Source organism: Astyanax mexicanus, chromosome 14 (genome assembly GCF_023375975.1).
Source record: "Astyanax mexicanus isolate ESR-SI-001 chromosome 14, AstMex3_surface, whole genome shotgun sequence".
Classification (NCBI taxonomy): Eukaryota; Metazoa; Chordata; class Actinopteri; order Characiformes; family Acestrorhamphidae; genus Astyanax; species Astyanax mexicanus.
In genome coordinates this window covers 2,519,519-2,541,076 of record NC_064421.1, presented here as the reverse complement: position 1 = coordinate 2,541,076, position 21,558 = coordinate 2,519,519, and the positions used below count along the sequence as shown (strand labels likewise).

Genomic DNA, 21,558 nt, shown 5'->3' with positions numbered 1-21,558 from the left:
AATTATTTCTTTATACAGTACCAGTCAAAAGTTTGTACACACCTCAAAATCCGTGTTTTTCATCATTTTAAAATGTTCTGCATTATATATTAATACTAAGGTAATCCAAACTATGAAGAAAACTATGCACCTCTTGTTTAGATTAGACAGTTTTGTACATCTCTGCTGGATTTTCTCAGTCAGTTTTATGAGGTAGAGTCTCCTGGAATTCAGGCTTTCAGTTAACAGCTGTGCTGAACTCATCAAGAGTTAATTACTTGAATTTCTTGTCTCTTAATAAAGTGTTTGAGAGCATCAGTTAAAGTAAAGTAGTGAAGAGGTAGAGTTACAGGTATACAGTGAATAGTGAATATTTGAGTAATGTTCGAATCCAGGTTATGAGAAGAAAGAACTACTCAACTAAATAAAAATAGGGGTCAGTTGATCCGAAAAGAATAATTTCAAGGAATTATTATTAAATCAAACCATCAAAAAAGTTATAATGAAGAAAATGGCACTCATGAGGTATTTGTTTGTTGTTACTGCCAAGTCTGGTTCACTTCACTATTCATTTACAATGTATGAAAAAAAATCTAAACATTAAAAAAAGAAACTTTTGACTGGTACTGTACAGTTTACGTGTGTCGGGAATAAATAATTCCTGGTATTTGCTTATTTATAATTTATTTAGGATTATTTAATCATTCTCAGTTACTGTGCAGTATTGTAGAGAATTGTACTGTGATATATCAAATATCATGGTCATTGTTATTGTGTGCAATGTATTGTGAGATGCAGATACAAACATGTACACACTCTGATAGTTTTATTAATTATATATTTAAGTATTTATTAATTTATTTGGTGTGTGTGCAGGAGCTGGAGTATCAGAAGAGTCGTCCTGTTGATTCTGGTGATAAGTTTGTATCAGTGGTCAGTCAGTTCATCACTGTGGCCAGTTTCAGCTTCTCAGACGTGGAGGATTCTCTCCAGGAGGCGAAGGAACTGGTGAGCACATCTTACACCACATATATACATATATACACACAGTACTGTAGTACAGGATCACCAGATCTGCAAAAAATAAAGATTAAAACATATAGCTTTAATACAGGTACTAGTTACTATAGTAGAGGAGTCTGAAGCATGTGTTGCTATGGTACAGACATTTGTTACTGTAGAAGTCTGTTTCTAAAGAGTTGCCAAGGCACATAATGTGGTCGTGGTACAGATACAGTACAGGAGTCTGATACTTAAGTGTTGCTATAGTATAGTAGGAGGATGTTGTTAAGGTGCAAAAGGTGTGGCTATGATACAAGTACCGGTTACCAAAGTAGAGGAGTCTGATGTTGAGGTGTTGCTAAGTTACTATAGTAGTTTAGTTACTATAGTATAGGAGTTGGTTTGTAAAGTGTTGCTACGGTACGTAAGTAGTTGCTATGGTATAGGTGTCTGATGTTGAAGTGTTGCTAAGGTACGTCCGGTGTGACTGGTACAGGAACTAGTTGCTATAGTATAGGAGTCTGATGCTAGGGTATGTAAGATTTGGCAGTGGTACAGGTACTGTTTAGTATACGAGTCTGATGTTAGTGTTGCTAGGATATGTAAGGTGTTGCTGTGGTACTCAGACTGGTTACTGTAGTATGGGAGTCGGTTTCTAAAGTGTTCCTAAGCTATATAAGGTGTAGCTTTGGTACATACAGTGTTGATAAGGTACAGGTTACTATAGTATATTAGAAGGGCATTGATAAGGTACGTAAGGTGTTGCTAAGATAGAGGTACTGGTTACTATAGCATAGGAGACGGATACTGAAGTGTTGCTAAGGTACGTACGTTTTGTTTTTGAGGTACATAAGGTGTTGATATGGTACCTTTACTTTAGTAAAGAAGTCTGTTTCTAAAGTGTTGCTGATACAGGAATCTGATGCCAAAGTGTCACAAAGGTATGTAAGGTGTTGCTAAGGTATTGGTTACTATGGTATAGGGGTCTGTGCTGAAGTGTTGCTAATATATGTAAGGTGTGGCTGGTACAGGTACTGGCTACTATAGTATAAGAGTCTGATGTTAAAATGTTGTTAAGGTACGTAAGATGTTGCCAAGGGTTGGCTGTGATACAGGTACTTGTTACTATAGTATAGGAGTCTGTTTCTAAAGTGTTGCTAAGGTACAGGTATTGTTACTATAGTCAGACTGCAGACATAAAAGTGAAGCATCTCAGCAGAAAGTATCGATCTGAGTAATAATTCAGAATTGAAGAGTCAGAGGTGTAATGTGAACGCAGATTAAGAGGAGTTTTATGGCGAGTCTGAAAAGTGTGTGATTCTATATCGCCGCTGTTAAACAGTGGAATTCACATTAAAGCAAAAGGTTTAAAACTGTAAAGTGTGTGCTGTTCTTCCCTAATCTAACTGGACCGGTCGTCACTGTGGAGATAAACACTGCTTACATTCACATTTATTAGACCCCTCCCCCACACCTTCCTGAAAACTGGACCCACTGGAAACACAGAGCTAATGTTTAACTGGGGTCAGACCCAGATCCAGTTTAAAGGGAGGTTCAGTCCAGTTTAATCCACCTGGAACCCATTTAGCTGCAGGGTTCGGGTGTGTAGCTCGTAGACGTGCCTTAAACACTGGATTAAAAAAAAAAAACTTGCCTTGTTTAGAAATATGTTTTTTTTTTTAGAATGATTCATACTGAAATGAAACCTGCAGCTGTTGCTATGGTATGTGTGTGTTTGTTGCGCAGCTGTTGCCACGGTATTGGTGTTCGTAACTAAGGTGATATTTAAAAGTACACGTGCTACTGATCCGTACTGGATTAGTACCACAAGTGTTTGTGTAGCTGGTGGTTGCTAAGGTGTTGCTGTGGTGTAGTAGTCTGTTTCTATGGGCACAGTTAAAGTACACATGCTACTGATTCATACTGGATTAAAACCAAATCCACCCACTGTTAATACTTTCAGAGTAAACAAATATTGCAAACTCACACTGGATTAAATAATATCTTAAAATTACTATATAGTATAAAATGCACACACTTCAGATTCATACTTCAATAAAACATGCAGCTGTTGCTAAAGTATACGTATTGTGTTTCTTAGCTGTTGCCATGGTATAGGTGTTGGTTACTTAGGAGATACTTAAAAGTACACATGCTACTGGTTGATTCATACTGGATTAAAACCACTTCACTGTTATTAATTTCAGACTAAAATTAAACATGTTGCAAATTTATACTAATTAGTACCACAAGTGTTGATGGAGCTGGTGGTTGCTAAGGTGTTGCTGTGGTGTAGTAGTCTGTTGCTATGGTATAATGGTTGGTTTCTGAAGTGTTTGTATGGCAAATGTCTACTGCTTAAGTGTTGATATGGTATACATATTGGTTGCTAAGGTGTTGGTTACTAAGGTGACTGCAACATGTGTAGCTTTCCTCTGAAAGTATCAAACTATTATGGATTAAAGCAATCTGTAAAGTATTAAATGTCAAATAGTAAAAACTGCACACAAGATTCAGACTGGAATAAAATCTGCAGCTGTTGCCATGGTATAGGTGTTGGTTACTGAGGTGATACTTAAACGTAGACATGCTACTTAGTACCACAAGTGTTGATGTAGCTGGTGGGTGTTGCTGTGGTATAACTGTTGGTTTCTAAAGTGTTTGTATGGACAATGTGTCTAGTGCTGAAGTGTTGTTATAGTATATCTGTTGTTTGCTAAGATGTTGCTATGGTATGTGGGATGGTTGCTTAGCTGCTGGTTACTAAGGCACTTTGTAAAAGTACACAAGCTACTGATTCATACTGGATTAAAACCACTCCACTGTTATTACTTTCAGAGTACAATTACACATTGCTACTGGGTAGGTACCACAAGTGTTGATGTAGCTGGTGGTTGTTAAGCTGTGGCTATGGTATATGTATTGGTTGCTAAGGTGTTGCTGTGGTGTAGTAGTCTGTTGTTATGGTATAACGGTTGGTTTCTAAGGTGTTTGTATGGCAAATGTGTCTACTGCTTAAGTGTTGCAATGGTATATCTGTTGATTGCTAAGGCGTTGCTATGGTATGCTTAGGTGTTGGTTACTAAGGTAATAGCAGAGTACACATGCTACCCATTCATACTAGAATACGTCCACCCCCCTGTTATTACTTTTAGAGTAAAATTACACATGTTGCAAACTCATACTGGATTAAAGTAATCTCAATTAATGTCAAATAGTAAAAATTGCATACTGCAATAAAAGCCGCAGCTGTTGCTATGGTACATATACTGTTTGCTAAGGTGTTGCCATGGTATGTGTGTTGGTTACTAAGGTCATACTTAACAGTGAAGTGGTTTTAATCCAGTATGAATCAGTAGCATGTGTACTTTTAATAATTTCAGAGTAGAATTACACTTTGCAAACTCATACTGGATTAGTACCACAAGTGTTGGTGCAGCTGGTGGTTGCTAAAATGATGCTATTGTATAATTTTTGGTTTCTAAGGGTGTTGCTATGGTGTAGTTGTATATGTGTTTGTTGCACAGCTGTTGCCATGGTATAGGTGTTCGTTACTAAGGTGATATTTAAAAGTACACATGCTACTGATTCATACTGGATTAAAACAAAATGTTTCTATAGTATATTTCTTGGATGCTAAGGTGTCGGTTACTATGGTGATGGTTAAACTGCACATGCTACTGATTCATACTGGATTGAAACCACTCCATTTAAATTACACATTTTGCAAATTCATACTGGACTAGTAGCATCTCACAATTGTTACTGTTAGTTTGTCAACTGACCAATATGTCTTGAGTGCATCATAGAGGGATGTCTAGCAGTCAGTGATCTTTCACCAGGAGGTACACTACCCAAGAGTCATCTCTCTTTTCTAACGCTGCTGTTCTTCACTGTTGCTTCTCTGCAGTTTCAGAAAGCAGTGAAGCACTTCGGCGAGGACGGCAGCAGCTCTCAGCCCGACGACTTTTTCGGCATCTTCGACCAGTTCCTGCAGTCTTTCTCCGAGGCCAAGCAGGAGAACGAGAACACCCGGAAGAGAAAAGAGGAGGAGGAGCGCAGAGCTCGCATCGAGGCTCAGGTACCCACCTACAACCAGTGTGTACTTTCACTGCTGTCATGGCAACCAACACTACTTACTACCAGAGCAACAAAATCCCTATACTATAGCAATACCTTAGTAACCAACATCTATAAGCATAGCCACTGGGGCACTGACTGGAGGCGGAGCTTCCGAAAGAAATTTGGAACTGCTGTTTGTTCTTCAGACTCCAAACACCTATGCCACGGCAACACCTGAGCAACCACCAAGCAGCATATCATGGTCACATTGTAGCAAACATTACATTACTATAGGCAATCAGCAGATATACTCTAGCAATAATTAAGCAATAGACACCTCTGCCATGCAAACACCTTGGAAGCCAACATTTATACCATACCAACACTTAGCAACAGCTAGGCAGCACACACACATACCATAGCAACACCTCAGCAACCACCAGGCAGCATATCACAGTCACATCTTAGCAACCAACAGATACTATAGCAATAATAAAGCAAGACACCTTTGCCATGCAAACACATTAAAAACCACCTGCTATACCATAGCCACACCTCGGCAACCACCAAGCAACACCTTAGCAACCTACATCTACGGCACCAGACAGTGGGAAACTGGCTGGCGGTGGAGCTTCCAGGAGTAATATGGTACTGAGCTTTGTTCTTTAGACTATTTCACATCTCCACACAACACCTTAGCAACCAATAGATATACCATTGGCACACCATAGTTATCCCATTGCCATCCCTGTTGCTAGGTGGCTGCTAAGTGGCTTCTCTGGTAGAGGTGCTGGTTGCCGAGGTGTGGCTATGGTATAGCTGATTGTTGAGTTGGTTACTAAGTGGATACTATGTGGTTGCTGTGGTACAGCTATTGGTTTCTACAGTGTTTGCAAGTCAAACGTGTCTATTAATTAAATGTTGCATAAGAAGGTAACTACAGTGTGACTATATGGTATAGCTTTTGGTTGCTTAGGTATTGCTATAGTACAGAAGTCTGTCATTAAGGTGTTGCTGTGGTGTAGAAGTATGTTGCTATGTTATGTCTGTTTCTTGCTTAGCTGTTCCTAAGTGTATAACTGTTTGGTTTTTAAGATCAACTGTCTACTGCTTAAGTCTATATAAATATGTTGGCTACTGAGCATTAAGCAATAGACACTTTGGCCATGCAAACATCTTAGAAATCAAATTATATACCATAGCAACACCACAGCAACCACCAAGCAGCATATCACAGTCACATCTTAGCAACCAACAGATATATACTATAGCAATAATTAAGCAATAGACACATTTGCCATGCAAACACACTGGAAACAACCAGCTATTATGCTGTTGCTATGGTGTAGGAGTCAGTTGCTAAGGTGTTGTATGTAATGTAGCATAAGTAATGTTGCTAGGGTGTTGCTGATGTAATAGGTTGTATGCTATGTGGTTGCTATGATGTTGCAAGGTGGTTGGTAAGGTGTTGCTGCCCAATTATTGAATCAATTTCTCAGTATTGTTTTGTATTTTTGATTTTTTGAAAAGTTTAAAATGATGTGATCATATTTAACTGTATATTTGTGTCGTAACTAGCGTTAAACAATTTATCGTACAGGGTGTAATTAATAGACGAACTGATTTCTCTCTCTGTGTTTCGTGCTCCAGATGAAGGAGCAGAGGGAGAAAGAGCGAAAAGCTCGTAAGGCGAAGGAGAACAGCGAGGAGGACGGAGAATTTGATGACTTGGTTTCGGCTCTTCGTTCAGGAGAAGTTTTCGATAAAGATCTGTCTAAAATGAAGCGGAACCGCAAGAGACCCAACAACCAGGGAACCGAGCCGAGCCGGGAGAGACCCATCACCAAAATCGACTTCTGAGCCGCCTGTGAGTAAACACTGATACAACAGCGCCACCCAGTGGTGGAGCCCAGGGACGACTACAACTGCGTCAACTTCTTGTAAAAAAAAAAAAATAATAATAATAAAAACTTAAAGCTCATTTTCTGAGCTACAAATGGAGAAAAAACACACTATTCCAACACTGCCATCTGGTGGTGGAGTCCAGGGACTACAACTCAGTCAACTTGATTTACTTTTATTCATCTCTTGGTGAATAAACACTGGTCTGACACTGCCACCTAGTGGTGAAGCCTTGGAACTACATTACATTTACTTGTAAATAAAAATGAATAATTAAGCTCAGTTTCTGAGCTACAGGTATACAAAAACACTGATCCTATACTACCACCTGGTGGTGGAGCCCTGGAACTGTACTTGCAGCATCCTAAGTCTTAAGAAATGTAAGAAATGAACACTGGTTTGACACTGCCACCTGTTGGAGGAGATCAGGGACTACATCTGTGTCATCTGAAGACTTGAAATAAAACATGAATAAAAACAGTTTTTAAAACTGCAAGCCAATAAATACGGACACTGCCGTCTGCTGGTGAAGCCAAGAAACTACATAAAATGTTCTTGTAAAATATTAAAGCATTTTTAAAGTACGGGTGAAAATACTACTACTTCAACACTGCCACCTGGTGGTGGAGTCCAGGGATTACATGTGCTTTCTTTCATTCTACATCTGTAATAAAATAAAAAAAGAGACACTGAGCAGAGGAACTACATCCATTAAAACTTCATCACATCAAAAAAGCTAACTTCTTTAGCAACAGGTGAACATGTACTACACATACACTATGAAACCATGAAACTACACCCATTACTCTACTTAAAAAACATAATTTTTTGTACAAATTTAAAGCTTAATTTCTGTGATACAAGGAATTACACCCATCACCAATTTAGCTACTGATAAATTAACAATGTTCCTATACTGCCACCTGGTGGTGGAGCCGAGGAATTACACCCATCACTAATTTAGCTACTGATAAATTAACAATGTTCCTATACTGCCACCTGGTGGTGGAGCCGAGGAATTACACCCATCACTACTTGACAACACCAAAATCAGCTTAATTAAATATATATATATATATATCTTTTTTAGCTACAAGTGAACATGTATTGCACATATACTACTGCCATCTAGTGTTGGAGACCTGGGACTACATCTGCATCAACTTAGGTTTCTGAGCTGTGTGTGTAAAACACTAACCCAACCCTGCCATCTAGTGGTTGAACCAAGAAACTACACCCATCACTACTCGTACTGTCACTACCCAATTTGAACCAGAAACCAGATTTGTAATATGCATGCAAAGTAAAAATAAACAGTTTTAAACAGCTGGTTGCTGCCTGGATTACACAAAGTGCTTCAGTGGGTGTCTGCTATTAATTTACATTACAGGATCCTGATTAAGCTACTTATAATTCTTAGGGCTGCATCAATTAGTAGATATAATTGACAAATGTTGATTATTTAAATTTGTCGACTAATCGTTATTTGAAACAGTACCGTATTACACATAGTGCTGTGGACAAAAACGCAATGGGAGATAAAGGGTAAATGTCTCACTCACACAGTTTACACTGAACTTAGTCTGTGTCTCCAAAAGTGCCCAAATACAACAGATAACATATTTACACACTAAATATCAGTACTTTCCATGTTTAAAACAACATCTAGACAATTAAAGGCTTTTAAATCTTTACTTTCACCTGTTTATATTGTTTTTAGAGATCATGATCAGATTAGTCGACTTAAAAAATAATAATAATCATTAGTTGAAGCCCTAATAATAATAATCAAATATGATTTATACATAAATATAATAGTACATATCAATAGTTAAACATATAATCAGCAATACAAATAATTACAACATTTCCTGCAGTTTGTGTAGCTGTGTTAAATACATGTGAGCTTTGCTCTTCTTTATGTCCCTGTGAATAATTGCCATGCTTGCTTGGTTCTATATTGTCTTTATATTTTAAGTAAACTGGTCTTTAGCTCATATATAACGTGCTCATGTAGTTCTACAGCACATCATCAAACCTGAGTAAGTTTACAATAATTTAAACAGGTATTGTTCAGACTCTAAGACAGGGGTGTCTAAACTACGGCCGCGGGCCATTTGTGGCCCGTTTCCTTTTTTGGAGCGGCCCGCGAGGTATTTTAGAAATAGAATGAAAGTTGTCCCGCTGTTAAGCAGGTTTTTATAATGTGAGATTCAAAGTTTGAACGCTAGGTGTCAGAAACGGGCCAAAGAGTCTAAACGCGGAGAGAGTGCGCATTTCTAGCGCAGAAAAACGGGCCAAAGAGTCTAAAAGCGGAGAGGGTGCGCATTTCTAGCGCAGAAAAACGGGCCAAAGAGTCTAAAAGCGGAGAGGGTGCTCAGTTTTAGCGCAGAAAAACAGGCCAAAGAGTCTAAAAGTTGCCGTAATTAAGGAGTTTTATATTAAGAGACATCATGAAATTAAACATCAATTTGAAAAATCTTAGTTTATACATTATTTAAAGTGGTATATTTCATTATTTGTTTTATTACAGAGTCTGTGGCCCGTGACTTCAAATATATTTCTCCTTCTGGCCCCCAACAAAAAAAGTTTGGACACCCCTGCTCTAAGGAATAAAAAAAGAAATAAAATAGTCATTTAATGAATGTGTAGGAGTTGCTTCTCTGATGGAGACTTACTGACCTCTGCTGGTTATTTCACATAAACACAGGCCTGTCACAATAATTACATTATCGACTTAATTATCGTACAATAAATAAACATGACATCAATAATATTTGATAATCGTGATATCATCTATTGTGTTTATTTGTACGTTTGTTCACATATATAACAGAGAACAGATTTTAGCCAGTCATGCTTCCATAACTGTGACTCCATTCAAACAGTGTGAACTGACATAGATGAAGAAAAATATATACAGTTCCCAAACTATGAATAATTCAATTTAGTTTTCTTTAAAAATGTATAATTCATTTTTTTAATTGCATTCTATTATCATTATATCAGTGACATTAAATGCTCTTAAAATGAAAATAATAATATAAATTATCACAATTTCTGGGACAATATATCACTCCTCAATATATCACAGACCTTTTAAACTGTAGATAAATTACTGGCCTACTTCTGATCTTCAATGTTTTATTTTGTCTAAGTAAGGAATGTCATTCCATATAATAAAACAATTAAATTAACTATTAATACATTATATTTATGTATAAATCAAATGTAATAATATTATAAGTAGTGTAATCAGGATCCTGTAATGTGAATTAAACAGAGGTGGAAAGTAATGAATTACATCTACTCAAATTACTGTATTTGAGTAGATTTTATGAGTAATTTGTAATTTTTTAAGTAGTTTTTAAAATAGGTCATTTTACTCTTTTACTCAGGTTCATTTTGAAACAAGTAATTTACTTCACTACATTGGAAAACTCCCAATTACTGAGTAAAAATAAAATGCTGGGGGAAAAAAAACTAATTGTCTGAATTAAAAAATGATAATTCCTTACGTTTTTAATTGAAACATTAAACCATCTGCTTAAATGTAAAAAAAGAAACATGTAAAAAGCAGTTAAAGCACAGCAATGGCAAGTTAAAATTAATAATGAACTGTAAAATTATAAAAATACGGTTTATAGTCACATATATGACCATAACTTTTAACTTTTTAACAGTAAAGAAAAAAAATGGATGATAGAAACCTATACCACTTGTTCTTGAAAATGTTGTATGGGGAGGTCTGAACAAATACTGCCTGAAAGATCCAAATTATTGTGTGGAATAATAGTTCATTCTAAATATTTTATTTATGATTAGTACTTTTTTTTAATCAGATAATTAAAAGTAACTATGTAACTTTTACTCAAAGTAAATTTTAAATTAAATACTCTTTTACTCGAGTAGATTTTTAGACGGGTACTTTTACTTTTACTTGAGTAGAATTTAAGCAAAGTAAAGGTACTTTTATTTAATTACAATTTTTCAGTACTTTTTCCTCCTCCGGAATTAAAAGCAGAAACCCTCTCGAACACGGTCTAATTCAGGCAGAAACCGACTGTTTAAAACTGTTTACTTTTACTATGGATGCATAATACAAATCAGGTTTTCTGCAACACCGCCACCTGAGTCATCTTAAGTCTTAAAATGTAAATACTTTAAACACCAGGGACAATATTTGCATTATCTTACAGTCTTACAAGTTTGTGTTGTGTTTGTATAAACCTCTATCTGGTGATAAAGCCACAGAACCACAGCCGATACTTTTTATAATAAATTAAAGCTTAATTTGAGTACAGTGAGTAAAATGAACACTTTATGATCTAAATGGCTCCCTATTCACTATTAAGGGCACTATTAAGTACGATGGCCATCTTTCTTTGAGTGTACGAATCGTGAGGTGAAAATTGAATGTGATTTTGAGGGCACTAAAAACTCCCACAATGCATCGTGATTTATAGCAAACTTCGCTGCAAGCTACAAGCTAAATGTGTCCCAAAATGCATCACGAGTCTCCCTACTAATCAACAGACAGTCGATCGATTGGAGCGCACATCAAGCCACAAGGGTTGCCAGATTCACAGTGTAAATCGTGTTTAAAATCCACCAAAAAAAAGGAGAAAACTTCCCAAAAACAAAAGAGCTGATGTTCAGCATACGAACAGTATTACAGGATTTATTCCAACATGATCTTATATAAATTACCTTTAATATCTTAAATATCATTTAGAAAAACGGCATTTAAAATTATTTTATCTGCTTGTGTGTGTATATGTCTTTAGTGTATCATAAGGGACGAAAAACAAGAAAAGTAATTACAGTACGTAAAAATAAATTCCCATAATGCATTTTGATTTATAGTAAACGTCGCTGCAGACTATGTTTAGCTTAAGTTAAGCAGCAATGTTTACTATAAATCAAAATGCATCATGGGAGTTTATAGTGCCTCAAAATCACGCTCAAATTTCACTTTACAATTCAGAAACTCAGAAAAAAAAAATGGCCGACCTACTCAATGATGCCCTAAATAGTGAATACGGAGCCGTTTTGGACACACCCATTGTGTTTGAATAAACTTATGAACTGCCATCTGGTGGTGAAGCCATGGAACTACAGTTATTACATTTCATAAATTAATGATGTTCCTACACTGGCACCTGGTGGTGGAACCAATGAATTACACACATCACTACTTAAGCTGCAGATAAATTAACACTTCCTATACTGCCACCTGGTGGTAAAACGACAGAATTACACGCATCACAAATTTACCTACGGATAAATTAACACTGTTTCTATACTGCCACCTGGTGGTGGAACCAGGGAATTACACCCATCACTACTTAAGCCACATAAAAATGAACGCTGTTCCTCTGCTGCCACCTGGTGGTGTAACCAATAAATTACACCCATCACTACTTGAGCAATAAATTAGCGCTGTTCCTATACTGCCACCTGGTGTTGGAACCAAGGAATTACACCCATCACTACTTAAACAATAAATTAGCGCTGTTCCTATACTGCCACCTGGTGGTAAAACCACTAAATTACACACATCACTACTTGAGCTACAGATAAATTAGCACTGTTCCTATACTGCCACCTGGTGATGCATCCCAGGAACTACACAACACACAACATTACAATATTACACAATATTTTCTTGTAATATATATATATATATATATATATATATATATATATATATATATATATATATATATATATATATATATATATATATATATATATATGAACTGAAAAAGCACATTCTAGCTTATCGGACTGTTTCTGTCTGTGCTGGCTGCCAAAATACTGTATATAATACATGTGAACATGTTTTTTTCCTCAGAGTCTAGTGACTAATTTAATCAACATTCCAACAATTCCTACATATGTTAGAATATTCTACTATTTAACTGTTAAATCAGACGGGTAATTGTGTTTATAACAAATTTATGCTGTGGATTTCTGTAATAAACTCTATTCAGTCTCTGTAATTTCTGTATTTGTGTTTTTTTGCTGTAAATATGTAAATAAACTCATCCTCAGTTCGTGCTGTCTGGTGAAGATGCTCTGCAGTTCTTCTCCTGATGATCTGATGCCACTGAATCTGTCTGGACTCTGAGTTTGTTCTGGTTTGCTTTAGTTTTTGGACTCTGTTTTCTGTTTATTTAAAGTTGTGGCAGATGAACAAATAAAAGAAACTAAATAAAAAATGATTTGGATTCTTATTGTTGTTTCTTTTGTCTCTTGTTAATCCAGAAAAATACATACGTACTCCTCTTTTTGCAACACTCAGCAACCACCTTACAAAACACCTTAGCAACACACCCCTTTCCAAAGCACCTCCTAGAAACACCTTGGCAACCAACAGCTATACCCATAGGAACACTCAGCATCCACCTAACAAAACGCCTTAGCAACACACGCCTTTCCAAAGCACCACCTATAAAAACCTTTGCAACCCACAGCTATACCACAGCAACACTTAGGAACCTCTTAAAACACATGTGAAGCCACATAATAACCGTCCATCACACCATGGCAACCTCTTAGCAAAACACCTTAGAAACACACCCCTTTCCAAATCAGCACATAGCAACACCTTCCTGAGCAGCCACCTAGAAACCACTTAGCAAGACACCCCTTTTCAAACTACAGCAACCTTTCCCCAGCCTCCCCTAGCAACATAGAACTATACCATAGCAACACTCAGCAACCTTTTGAAACATGTGAAACCCTTTAATAAACATCTAGAACACTATGGGAACCACCAAGCAAAACACCTTAGAAACACACACCCCTTTTCAAACCATCACTTAGCAACACCTTGCCAACAACCAGCTATACCATAGCAACACTTAACAACCTCTTGAAACACATGTGGAACCAATCAATAAACTTCTGGCACTCCATGGAAATCGCCTAGCAAAACACCTTAGCAACAAACCCTTTTCCAAACCAGGACCGTTGCAACCAATAGCCATACAACAGCAACACTTAGCAACCTCTTGAAACACATGTGGAACCACTCAATAAACATCTGGCACACCATGGAAACCGCCTAGAAAAACACCTTATAAAACTCTCTCCTTTCCATGTACCACGTAGCAACACCTTCTGGAGCAGCCAACCAGAAACCATTTAGCAAGACACTTCTTTCCAAAGCACCACACAGCAACATCAGCTATACCATAGCAACATGAAATCAAACTTTTAAAAACACATGTGAAACCACTCAGTAGACATCTGGCACACCATGGCAACCCTTTCGAAACCAGCAAGTAGCACCACTACTAAGGAGACCTCCCAGCAACATACCCCTTTTTTAAGCACCACCTAGCAACACCATGGCAACCAACAGCTCTACCATAGCAACATTTAGCAGCCTCTTGAAACACACATGGAACCACTCAATAAACATCTAGCACACCACAGCAACCTCCTGACCTGAGCAACACACCTTTCCAAGCTCCACCTAGTGAAAACCTTGGCAACCAGCAGCTATACAATAGCAACCCTTAGCAGCCTCTTGAAAGACATGTAGAACCACATATAGCACACCATGGCAACCTTCTTGCAAAACAGCTTAGAAACACACCTTTCCAAACCAGGAAACAACACTTTTAAACAACCTTTTAAAACCATCTGGCTCACTATGGGCACCTCCTGACACCTGGGAAACCAACTATATACCATAGCAACAAATAGCAGCCACACATGAAACCACTCAATAAACATCTAGCACACCATGGCAACCGCCTCACAAAATACCTTAAACACACACCCTTTTCAATCCCATTTTTAGCAACACATTGGCAAGCAACATCCATACAATAGTAACATGAAACACCTGTGAAACCACTCAGTAGACATCTGGCACAACATGGCAACTACCTAGCAAAACACCTTAGCAACACACCCCTTTCCAAACAAGCATTTAGCAATACCTTGACAATCAACAGCAATACCATAGCAACCTCTTAAAACACATGAAACTATTCAATAAACATCTGGCAGACTATGGGGGCTTCGTAGCAACATACCTCTTTCTCAAGCACTAACTAGCAACACCTTGGCAACCAACAGCCATACCATAGCAACACTTATCAGCTCCTTGAAACACCTGTGAAACCACTTAAACATCTAGCACACCATGGCAACTGCCTAGCAACACACCCCTTTCCAAACCAGCATTTAGCAATGCCTTGGCAACCAACCCATATGCCAGAGCAACAACCAGCACCTTTTTAAAACCCATGTGGAGCCACTCAATAAACATCTGGCACACCATGGCAACCGCCTCGCAAAACACCTTAACAACACACCCCTTTTCAAACCAGCATTTAGCAACACCTTGTCAACCAACAGATATGCCATAGCAACACTCAGCAACCTCTTGGAACACATGTGGAGACACTCAAACATCGGGCACACCATGGCAACCGCCTAGCAAAACACCTTAGAAAAACACCCCTTTTTAAAGTACCACATAGCAACACCATGGCAACCTACAGCTATAGCAAAGCAACACTCATCAACCGCTTGAAATGTGGAACCACTCAAACATCTGGCACACCACAGCAACCTACTAACCTTAGCAATACACTTAAGCAACACACCAGCAACACACCCCTTTCCCAAGCTTCACCTACCAACACCTTGGCAACCAGCAGCTATACCATAGCAACACTTAGCAGCCCACTGAAACATGTAGAACCACTCAAAAAAAACACCTGGATCACTACGGGCACCTCCTTACAACATACCCTTTTCCCAGGCACCACCTAGCAGCACCATGACAACCAACAGTTATACCACAGCAACATGAAGCACCCTCTTGAAACACATGTGGAACCACTCAATAAAACATCTAGCATACCATGGCAATGACCTAGCAAAACACCTCATCAACACACCCCTTTCCTAAGCACCACAGAGCAACAATTTACCAACCTCCCATTACCTACCAGTGCACCCACCTAGAAACCACTTAGCAAGACTAAACCATATTATATCAATCCAACCCAAATCTAACTAAACTAAAAAAAACTTAACCCAAACCAAAAAGTTTAGATAGAGTAAGTTCTGATATTTTATATGGTGTGTACTCAACCCAAATTAAACCAACCCAACCCAACCCAGCCTAAACTTAAACCAAACAAAAACAATCTAAACCATCCCAACTCAACACAAATCAGACCAACCCAACCCAGTCCAATCCAAATTAAAACCAACTCTAAACCAAACTAAACTAAACAAACCTAACCCAACCCAACCCAGTGCAATCCAATCCAAATTAATACCAACTCCAAACCAAACCTAAACCAGACTAAACCAACCCAATCTAAGATAAAACCAACACCAAACCAAGCCTAAACCAAACTAAACAAACCTATCCCAACCCAGTCCAATCCAATCTAAACTAAACCCAACTCCAAACCAGACTAACCCAACCCAGTCCAATCCAATCTAAACTAAAACCAACTCCAAACCAGACTAACCCAACCCAGTCCAATCCAATCTAAACTAAAACCAGCTCTAAACCAAATCTAAACCAGATTAAAACAACCCAACCCAGTCCAATCCAATCAAATCCAATCTAAACTAAAACCAACTTTAAACCAAACCTAAACCAGACTAAACCAACCCAATCCATCTAAACTAAAACAACTCTAAAGCAAACCTAAACCAGACTAAACCAACCCAGTCCAATCCAATTTAAACTAAAAACAACTCTAAACCAAACCTAAACCAGACCAGACTAAACCAACCCAGTCCAATCCAATGTAAACTAAACTAAAACAAAGTCTAAAGCAAACCTAAACCAGGCTAAACCAACCCAACCCAGTCAAATCCAATCTAAACTAAGCCCAACTCTAAACCAGACTAAACCAACCCAGTCCAATCCAATCCAACCTAAACTAAAACCAACTTTAAACCAAACTTAAACCAGACTAAACCAACCCAACCCAGTCCAATCCAATCTAAACTAAGCTCAACTCTAAACTAGAATAAACCAACCCAGTCCAACCCAATCCCGAACACAACCAAACACTCAACTCAGTGTAAATCCAATCCCAAATTAAACTAAACCAAATGAACTTTTTCAGGGTTTGAAATGAGAAAGAACAATAGCATTCAACACAAGCACCTTAACCTACATAGATTTTGCATGAATGTGGATGCTGTAAACAAGCAAGACAAACAACAGAACAACGTTCAGCTCTTTTAGTTTAGTCTGTTTAGAGTATTTTAGTCATGTCATTAGAACAGTTCTGTTCATAAATGTGATGTGGTTAGAAAAAAATGAGACTCTAGACCGGCCCGACTCTAGGCCGGCCCCAAAACCAATATAACCAACCCCAACTCTAAACCAAACCCAACACTAAACCAACCCATTACAACCCAATTCAGCCAAAACAGACCCAATCTAAACCAAAATCAACTCTAAACCAAACCTTATCTAGACTAAACCAACCCGGTCCAATCAAATCCAAACAAAACCACACACAAACACACAAAACAGTCTAAACTCAAAATAAGCTAAAGTTTGAGGTTTCAAACACATAAAGCTAACACAAACACCTTAACATAATGCTCGCTTAAGGCCGGTTTCTGAGTGATACTGAAATACAAAATACTGAAAATATCTAAAAATTAAATCACTGTAACTGAAATATTTTCTATGAAAATGTGCAATGAATTTTAATTATCAAATTACTATCCAGCTCTACTTGGGATTAATGTACTATTTCTCTCTCTTTTTGATGCTCAAAATGGTTCTGTTCAATACTCCCAAAAAAACTCAATATAATTCAGGTCTTACCGTACTTTAGGAACAGGTTCAACTTGGCTCAGTGTCTTTGGGCCGGACCGCCGGCTGTGCTCGCTCAGGCTCCAGTGTATGACGCACACAGTGCTGTAAACATGAAGAGAAGAACTTATAATATAAACAGTAATGAAAACAAGGCCATGTGCTCCTGCCAAACTCCACACAGCTAACATTCAGTTTTACATACTTATTCTCATTTACTGCTGGACAATTAGTTAATATTGATTTCTATTGTGATAGAAAATATTTCAATAACAGTGATTCAAAAACATATATCTTTTACTACATGCCTGTTTTCTGATATTAATTACTGAAGAATAACTGAACATACTAAAATACACTAATAAAATAGTTTACCAATATGTGCAGAGCTTTGTGGAAACAAAAAAAAGCTCCCACATAATAATATTAGTCCCCAAAGACAATATATTTGTTAAAAACAGTAAAGTCTTCAATGTTATAAGCACAAGTCTGCTTGATTGCAGCATTTTACTGGACCTGCACTCAAGAAATAAAACGTCTAAACCCAAACTCAAACCATACTAAAACAACCCAACCAGCCTAAACCCAAACCAACTCAACACAAACACAAAAAAAATCAAACCCAAACCAAAAAAAAAACAAACAATACCAAATTAAACCAACAGAAATCTAAGTTAAACCCAAACAAAACCAAAATCCCAAACCAAGCCAACTCAATCTAAACCCAAACCAAACCAAATTAAACCTATCCAAATCACTCTAAACCCAAACCAAACCAACCCAAATCAATCTAAACCCACTGCAAACCAAATTAAAGCAAGCCGAATCAATATAAACCCAAACCAAACCAAATTAAACCAAGCCAAATCAATCTAAACCCAATGCAAACCAAATGAAAGAAAGCCAAATAGATCTTAACGCAAACAAAACCAAATTAAACCAAGCAAATCAATCTAAACCCAAACAAAACCAAATTAAACCAACACAAATCAATCTAAACCCAAACAAAACCAAATTAAACCAAGCAAATCAATCTAAACCCAAACAAAACCAAATTAAACCAAGCAAATCAATCTAAACCCAAACCAAACCAAATTAAACCAAGCCAAATCAATCTAAACCCAAACCAAACCAAATTAAACCAAGCCAAATCAATCTAAACCCAAACCAAACCAAATTAAACCAAGCCAAATCAATCTAAACCCAAACCAAACCAAATTAAACCAAGCCAAATCAATTTAAACCCAAACCAAATTAAACCAAGCCAACTCAATCTAAACCCAAACCAAACCAAATTAAACCAAGCCAAATCAATCTAAACCCAAACCAAACCAAATTAAACCAAGCCAAAACAATCTAAACCCAAACCAAACCAAATTAAACCAAGCCAAATCAATCTAAACCCAAACCAAACCAAATTAAACCAAGCCAAATCAATTTAAACCCAAACCAAACCAAATTAAACCAAGCCAAATCAATCCAAACCCAAACAAAACCAAATTAAACCAAGCCAACTCAATCTAAACCCAAACCAAACCAAATTAAACCAAGCCAAATCAATCTAAACCCAAACCAAACCAAATTAAACCAAGCCAAATCAATTTAAACCCAAACCAAACCAAATTAAACCAAGCCAAAATCAATATAAAACCAAAACAAAACCAAATTAAACGAAAACAAATCAATCTAAACCCAAACCAAATTAAACCAAGCCAACTCAATTTAAACCCAAACCAAACCTAATTAAACAAACCCAAATAGACCAATCAAAATTAATCTAAACCCAAATTAAACTAAACCCAAACTAAATCAACCTAAATTAATCCAAACCCAAACCAAATTAAACCAACCCAACACAATCTATACCCAAACCAAACCATATTAAACCAACCCAACTTAATCTAAACCCAAACAAAACCAAATTAAACCAACCCAAATCAATCTAGACCAAAACAAAACCAAATTTAACTAAACCCAAACTAAACCAACCCAAATTAATCCAAACCCAAACCAAATTAAACCAAGCCAACTCAATTTAAACCCAAACCAAACCTAATTAAACCAACCCAAATAGACCAATCAAAATTAATCTAAACCCAAATTAAACTAAACCCGAACTAAATCAACCTAAATTAATCCAAACCCAAACCAAATTAAACCAACCCAACACAATCTATACCCAAACCAAACCATATTAAACCAACCCAACTTAATCTAAACCCAAACAAAACCAAATTAAACCAACCCAAATCAATCTAGACCAAAACAAAACCAAATTTAACTAAACCCAAACTAAACCAACCCAAATTAATCCAAACCCAAACCAAATTAAACCAACCCAACTCAATCTATACCCAAACCAAACCATATTAAACCAACCCAACTCAATCTATACCCAAACAAACCAAATTAAACCAAGCCAAATCAATCTAAACCCAAACAAACCCAAATTAAACCAACCCAAATCAATATAGACCAAAACAAAACCAAATTAAACTAAACTCAAACTAAACCAACCCAAATTAATCCAAACCCAAACCAAATTAAACCAACCCAAATAAATCTTAACCAAAACCAAACCATATTAAACCAACGCAAATCAATCTAAATCCAAACAAACCCAAATTAAACCAACCCAAATCAATCTAGACCAAAACAAAACCAAATTAAACCAACCCAACTCAATCTAAACCCAAACAAACCAAATTAAACCAAGCCAAATCAATCTAAACCCAAACAAACCCAAATTAAACCAACCCAAATCAATCTAGACCAAAACAAAACCAAATTTAACTAAACCCAAACTAAACCAACCCAAATTAATTCAAACCCAAACCAAATTAAACCAACCCAACTCAATCTATACCCAAACCAAACCATATTAAACCAACCCAACTCAATCTATACCCAAACCAAACCATATTATACCAACCCAACTCAATCTAAACCCAAACAAACCAAATTAAACCAAGCCAAATCAATCTAAACCCAAACAAACCCAAATTAAACCAAGCCAAATCAATATAGACCAAAACAAAACCAACCCAAATCAATCTAAACCCAAACAAACCTACCAAAACACAAATAAAAAAACAAACAAAAAACAAAACAAGACAAAGTTTAAAGCGTAACAAAGCCTATAGATTCTAAGCTGGTTTATCACGTTTTATTATTTTAAGGGAACACATTTCAGCTTTTAATAAAACCATATTTAAGTGTTTGGACAATGCTGACCTGTTTTTATTCACGGTGTGGGCGTCTGTCTCTACAGGTACCGCCTTTAATTAACCAATTAACACACAGTGAAGCAGGTAATTACAGCTTTTACTCACCGAAACCAGCATGTTTGGTTCACCAACAGGGTGAATTCCGGTCCTCGGTGTGTTAGTGGACTGATAAATCCGAAAATAGCTTTTATCTTCCAGTTAGTGTAACACTTTTCACTCTGCTCTAATCACTGTACTGGATCTTCTTCCCCTGTCAGGTAAAGGTGAGCAGCAGACCAACTGAAGCTGCACTACCACCACCTACTGGACTAAAGTGTGAAAATCACCAGACACCATGAGGAAACCTCTAAAATAAAATAAAACATCCATCCGAATGAAACACCAATCCCAAACCATACTAACTAAACCCAGCCCAGTCCAATTAAATCCAATCCCAAACAAAACTAACCTATCCCATAATAAACCCAAACCAACCTAACTAAACCCATAAAAACCCAAATAAAAATAAATAAACCAAACCAAACTAACAAAACCCAGCCTAAACCCGAAAGAAGCCAACCA

General features: G+C 37.1%; 1 protein-coding gene and 2 long non-coding RNA genes across 5 annotated transcripts in view; 2 read left to right on the top strand and 1 right to left on the bottom strand.

Annotated features, from left to right (window-relative positions):
* The window catches only part of daam1a (dishevelled associated activator of morphogenesis 1a), an 84,632-nt gene extending 71,719 nt beyond the window's left edge, over positions 1 to 12,913 (top strand). For 2 of the 3 annotated variants that reach the window (XM_049463744.1, XM_049463745.1), the window contains 3 exons: positions 856 to 987; positions 4,892 to 5,062; positions 6,694 to 8,297. In XM_049463744.1, coding sequence (XP_049319701.1) covers positions 856 to 987; positions 4,892 to 5,062; positions 6,694 to 6,903 — 513 coding nt within the window. In that variant the 3' untranslated portion in view covers positions 6,904 to 8,297. Of the gene's footprint in view, positions 1 to 855; positions 988 to 4,891; positions 5,063 to 6,693 lie in introns of all 3 variants that reach the window. The other variant, XM_049463743.1, reaches the window with a different exon arrangement.
* LOC125781024 (uncharacterized) overlaps positions 1 to 21,558 on the top strand; it is an 80,946-nt gene that overhangs the window by 39,602 nt on the left and 19,786 nt on the right. The gene's annotated exons all lie outside the window — the stretch shown is intronic.
* Positions 804 to 21,547, bottom strand: LOC111193270 (uncharacterized). The gene is made up of 3 exons (XR_002650403.2): positions 21,103 to 21,547; positions 17,783 to 17,875; positions 804 to 1,053 (listed from the first exon to the last, which is right to left on the bottom strand). It is a non-coding gene; the product is annotated as an uncharacterized LOC111193270 (long non-coding RNA).